Source organism: Vitis vinifera, chromosome 6 (genome assembly GCF_030704535.1).
Source record: "Vitis vinifera cultivar Pinot Noir 40024 chromosome 6, ASM3070453v1".
Taxonomy (NCBI): domain Eukaryota; kingdom Viridiplantae; phylum Streptophyta; class Magnoliopsida; order Vitales; family Vitaceae; genus Vitis; species Vitis vinifera.
The window spans coordinates 24,067,193-24,073,259 of record NC_081810.1 but is presented as its reverse complement, the minus strand read 5'-3'; the positions used below and the strand labels follow the sequence as shown (position 1 = coordinate 24,073,259).

The 6,067-nt window shown below is 33.7% G+C and overlaps 2 protein-coding genes across 2 annotated transcripts; both read right to left on the bottom strand.

Annotated features, from left to right (window-relative positions):
* Nucleotides 1–929: 929 nt before the first annotated feature.
* On the bottom strand, nt 930–3,364 carry LOC100255259 (secoisolariciresinol dehydrogenase). Its single transcript, XM_002272513.4, has 3 exons — nt 3,209–3,364; nt 2,483–2,542; nt 930–1,722 (listed from the first exon to the last, which is right to left on the bottom strand). The coding sequence occupies exons 2-3, from the start codon at nt 2,518–2,520 to the stop codon at nt 951–953; spliced, it is 810 nt and encodes a 269-aa protein (XP_002272549.1). The 5' UTR covers nt 2,521–2,542; nt 3,209–3,364; the 3' UTR covers nt 930–950.
* Nucleotides 3,365–4,662: 1,298 nt separating this feature from the next.
* LOC132253895 (secreted RxLR effector protein 161-like) lies at nt 4,663–5,617 on the bottom strand. Its single transcript, XM_059737242.1, has 2 exons — nt 5,185–5,617; nt 4,663–4,679 (listed from the first exon to the last, which is right to left on the bottom strand). The coding sequence occupies exons 1-2, from the start codon at nt 5,615–5,617 to the stop codon at nt 4,663–4,665; spliced, it is 450 nt and encodes a 149-aa protein (XP_059593225.1).
* Nucleotides 5,618–6,067: the final 450 nt, after the last annotated feature.

Sequence of the window (6,067 nt, the reverse complement as noted above, 5' to 3'; positions counted from 1 at the left end):
CAATGTTTCCCTAATTTCATAGTAAAATTAAGAGATGTCGACATCCTCGATTCAGTTATTCTCCATGTTAAGACCCATGGATTTAAGTCAAGGAAGGAAACAGTCCAGATTCCATTATCATAAGATTTTCTTACAAAAGCATGACCACCAATGTAGGATATGGAGCATTATGCACCAATCCTAACAGAGAAACTATACTCTTCCACTCAAACACACTGCATAAGTCCAACTTCATCATTCCTAAGAGAATTTTATGGAATGAGGTTGAGTTATAATCCTGGAATGGCAGAAAATTGATGATGAAGGTCATGGAGATACATTGAGATGAACACTAGATGATTACTCATTGAGGTTTGTAAATCTATAAATAGGTTCTAGATTAAGAACTTAAAATGAGTTCAATTTTGAAATATGTGTCTAGGAAATCCATAGACCCCCAAGAATCCTCTACCCTAGGAGTCCTTACTGGAATAGATGAGCATGATGACCTCAAAACACTTCATAGATGACCCATCCTATATATACATATAAAATTAAAAAATTGTTTTAATTATTTATTTATTTTTATTTTTCTCCTTTTTAATACATCAAATAAAAAAGTTATTTTTCAAAGAGAGAGAGAGAAAGAGAGCACTCCACAACTTATATTAGGGCCAAGAATGAAAAATTGGTTAATATAAATTGCATGTCCTTTCATCAACTCAAATTAGATTTATTGATCAAATACATGGATTTGGGATAAAAGTAAATCGCTGACGAGAGGGTGCCTTATCCAATTATATATATAGAGAGAGAGAATTAAATAAAAAATTATTTTTATTTTTCCTTTTTTTAACGCAAGAGAGAAAGAGCGCTCTACAGCTCAGATTAGGGTAAAGAATGAGAAAAGGTTTACTCTGATTTTGTAACCACATATACATTGCATATCCTTTGATCAACTTAAATTAGATTTATTGATCAAATATATTGAAAGGTGTTGCAACGGTGACACCACCATCGATAACAAGATTGTTTCCACTTACATATTTCGAATCATCACTTCCCAAATAAAGAACAGCTTCTGCCACATCTTGAGGCATAAGAGCTACCCCTTTGAGGTTAGAATAAACATCTTCAAGGGGATCATCATCTTCTGAATTCAAGAATTTCCTTGACATGGGAGTTGGAACTACGTAAGGTGACACACAATTAACTCGAATCCCAAACTTCCCAAGCTCTACTGCAGTGTTCCTGGTTAGCCCCAGTATGGCATGCTTCGAACTTACATAGGAATGTGTGCAAATCCCGCCAACCACTGAACAAACGCTAGCTGAATTGATTACGCATCCGCGGCCAGCTGGTACCATTACACGAGCTGCATGTTTGGTGCCCAAGAATGCCCCCAAGACATTAACACGCATTGTATTCTCAAATTCTGCGGCATCGTTGTCCAATATATTAATTATTTTGGGTCCTAAAATACCAGCATTGTTGAACATGATATCAAGCTTTCCATGCTTAGCAACGGCCTCGTCGATGGCATTGCTCACATCCAGTTCTTTAGTGACATCACAGTGGATGAAGGAAGCAGAAGAGGGGCCGAGGTCCCTGCAAATGAGGTGACCTTTTTCATCTTGAATGTCAGCGATGAGGACTTTGGCACCATGTTGAGAGAATAGCTTTGCAGTACAAGATCCAATACCCCCAGCACCGCCTGTAATCAAAGCCACCTTTCCTTCCAATCTAGGCATTCACAAGCAATGAAGTTAGCACCAAGTAGCTGTAAACAAGTCATCATAATTATCTACTCAGCAGAAATGTTTTATTCAATGAGCTAATTTGAATTTGAATTTGAATACTTCCTACCCCATTAATTCACGGTTCTGATTCATTACAACCTTTGAGATCAAACTTTTGAGATCTCACTTATTTTCAATTCTGGGATTTTTGCTTTTTCCTCTGAGTTAGTGTAGACTTTCTCAAATGTAAGGACACTACCGACTTCGAAGATACAATTGAAAATAGATTTAACTTCCCAAAATAAACTATGAAGCAAATGTTCAGGGAGTATAAAATTTCCTTTAAGACCTGTTCAGTGCCTTACTTTGTTGGAAGAAAAATAACTTGGAAAGTTAGGGAAGGCAAAGGTCCTACTGACCACATCAGAAACAACCTCAATTGTTTGGGAGGAAAAACTGATAAAATATCGGTGCATGTGGTTCCAAACATGTAACACTTACATTCTGATTCTGTTTACCTTAGAGTTTAGTCTAATTTTCACTATATCCATATGGATATCAATCTAGCTGGATGAAAACAAATTCAATTTTATCCAAATCTAAGCCGTACTACAGATACCCACACCACCTTTACTTTATTCCTTCAACTGAAGTATCTGGATTGCCTACTAAAGATCAAGAATGAATAAATTATTAAACAAGAGAACCAAGGATTCGTATAGAATATAATTCACTCGCAGAATGGAACAATCCTGTTAACATACCTTCTTGCAACAGCTGAAAGCAATGAGCTGCTAACCATGGCTTCCCCCTCAGGATAGAATCTTTGAGAAAAGCAATTTTGGAATGATGGTGAGACTTCTTTTTCATTGGAAGAGTAATATTCCAAGGATAAGCCATATTTGAATGGTGCAGTGTTTGAAATATCGAAAATTTTCGGCGATATTTCTCGGAAATTTCGCTTATCGGCCGGCCCCGACACGATATTCGTCACCGATTAACGGTCGACAGAAATTTCGGTAAATTTTCGGAAATATCACCGATATTTCGGTATTTATCGGTATTTTTACCGATATTTCTGGAAATTTCCCGATATTTCCTACTAGTCCAGCCCACGGGATACAAAATCTGTCCAATTTTTTATAAATAAAAAAAAACAAATAAGATGCTATTTGGTAATCTGATCATGATTTGCAGGCAAAGGTTGTGTTCTTCAGCCTAGCTCAAAAATCGTGGATTTAGGGTTGGTGAAATTTAAATACAGTGGCATAAAAGCAAAGAAACCCCTAGAACAGATCCAGAAAACACAGGGAGAAAAAAAAAAAAAAAAAAAGCAATTTTTTTTATCTTCCTTGGGGTTTTTGCATGGATTTTCTCGGAAATCAAACGAGGATGAATTTTCCCGGTGATCAACTGGGGGATGGAATTTATTGGGAATCAAACGGGGGTTGCAAAAAAATTAAAAATTAATACCATGATTAGATTAGTACCTGCGAGGATTGAGAGTGGCAGAGGAAAATATGGCCTTTTGAGGGATTCTCTCGTCTGGAGGGCAACTTCAGAGAAGGGCTTCTTGATGCCTCGAGTGAGATAAGTGAGATTTAGTCAAAAAAAACTAATCATGACTCATGAGAACAATTTTCCTCCACATAAATAATTATTAATTATCCATCTTAATTTATATTAAATCAAAACCGTTGCTTGGCTTCCATCCCTGCATTATGATACTCTTTGATAATATATATTTAATTTAAATATGTTAAGCTTCATCATTAAAAAAAAATTAATTTTAATTATTTTATTTTAAATATATTTAATTAATTAATAAAAATATAAAAATCAATATTATAATTTTTTTTAATAAGTCTTTTTTATATTCTTTATATGATAATTAAATAATATATATATATATATATATATATATATATATATATATATATATATATATAACTATTAAAAAAAACCATATATGTATCATTATTTATTTCACACTATTAAATATATTTAAATTAAATAAATTATAAATTTAATATTAAATATATCATAATTTATGTCATTAATCTTATTCTAAAAAATTACTATTATTTCACTTTTAAATTTTTTATATTTATTCTTTTAATTTTGAATGTTTTTCTAAAAATATTAAAAATATAAATTTTTAAAAAAAACTAAAATATATATAATAATGATAATAATAAAATTTTAATATTTTATAAATGAAAATTAGTTTGATAAGATAAATAATAAATTATATATTAAGACCGATATATCATTACATATATAAATAATTTGTTAAAATTCAACCAAGATGAATACCCTAATTTCATATATACTGGAATCTCCTGATTAAAAACAATGAGTAGAAAAATAATAGCGGAAGCATACCTGAATCCATTGAAGAAGAAACCTTATAGGAAGAAAACCCTTTGAGATGGTCTTCCAATTCTAGCCACTAGATTCTGTGTCAATTTCTCTCTGAGAGGATTTTCAGAAATTGGAATGCGTAGTCGTAGAATGGGGACCATAACCCTATTTATAAACCGCTAGGGCAGTTTTAATTTTATCACAATTATATTTCTGCCCCTCATAGAAATAATAATTGTCTAATGGTATCTACACAATAATCTCATGACAATTATACCCTTAAGCCAATTAATCAATTATTAATTAGATCACTATATTTAGGCTTAATTAAATGATAGCACACACATTTTAATTATTTACATGTGTGGCCCAAATTATAGATTAATTACAAAAATTAATCTAACAATCTCCCACTGGGCCACATGCATATGTAATCAAATAAATGTGCTTAACCTTATGAGCTCAAAATTTGCTATCATGTCCTTAGGGTATATCCGAACAATCTCGTCCATTAACTATACTGACATAGGATCAAGGTGGCCTTTGTTACATCAATCGTTACATATATATATGTGACCAATCAATGGTCACATATATCTGCACAACTAAATGACATAGATCAATCATGAGTGCATAGCATGGAAATTACATGCAATGTGATCTATTCATGCCTATTTCCAACTGGTCCAACTTAACTTTACTGAGATCAAATCTTTAGCATAATTTAACAGAGTGCAATAAAATGAATACTTTATTTCTGCAGAACACAATCCAAATGTATAGATAAAGTCTAAACATAACATAGAGCAATATACAATAAATAATACAAACTCCCACTAAATTTGGATATCCTCAAATGAGACAACACCCATATGAGCAATGTGCTCATGAAAGACCTTGGGTGGTAATCCCTTTGTAAGCGGATCCGCTATCATGGAGTTTGTTCCAATATGCTCTATGGATATCTGTCCACTCTGTACTTTTTCTTTTACAACTAGGAACTTGATATCAATATATTTTGATTTTGTAGAACTCCTGTTGTTATTGGAATATAAAACTGCTGATTTATTGTCACAAAATATCTTCAGTGGTCTTTCAATACCATCCAGAACACGCAGCCCAGTGACAAAATTTCGTAGCCATATTCCTTGATTGGATGCCTCATAACATGCTACAAACTCTGCTTCCATGGTGGATGAAGTTACGAGTGTCTGTTTGGCAGACCTCCATGAAATTGCTCCACCAGCCAACAGATAAATATAGCCTGATGTGGATCTTCTGCTGTCTTGGCATCCAGCAAAGTCGGAGTCGGAATACCCAATCAACTCTAACTGATCCAATCTCCTATATGTAAGCATGTACTCTTTTGTTCTCTGTAAATATCTCATAACCCTCTTGGCTGCTCTCCAATGATCCATTCCAGGGTTACTTAGATATCTGCCTAACATGCCAACAATGTACGCAATATCCGGACGTGTACATACCTGAGCATACATTAGACTCCCCACAGCCGAAGCGTAAGGAATCTTCTGCATTTCTTGACTTTCTAAACTATTTTTAGGGCATTGATTAAGACTGAATTTGTCTCCTTTAGCGATAGGGGTATCACCTGGTTTGCTATTTTGCATGCCATACCTTTGGAGGACTTTATCAATATAGGTCCTTTGTGACAATCCTAAAATACCCCTAGAACGATCTCGGTGTATCTGGATTCCTAAGACAAAGGAGGCATCACCAAGATCTTTCATCTCAAAATGTTTTGATAAAAATCTCTTGGTGTCGTGCAATATGCTAATATCATTTGTGGCTAGCAATATGTCATCGACATATAAAACCAGGAAAATATACTTACTCCCACTGAATTTGTGATACACACATTCATCCATAAGATTTGCCTCAAAACCATACGAGACAATAATTTGATGAAACTTGAAGTACCACTGACGAGAAGCTTGCTTGAGCCCATAAATGGATTTAGTCAATTT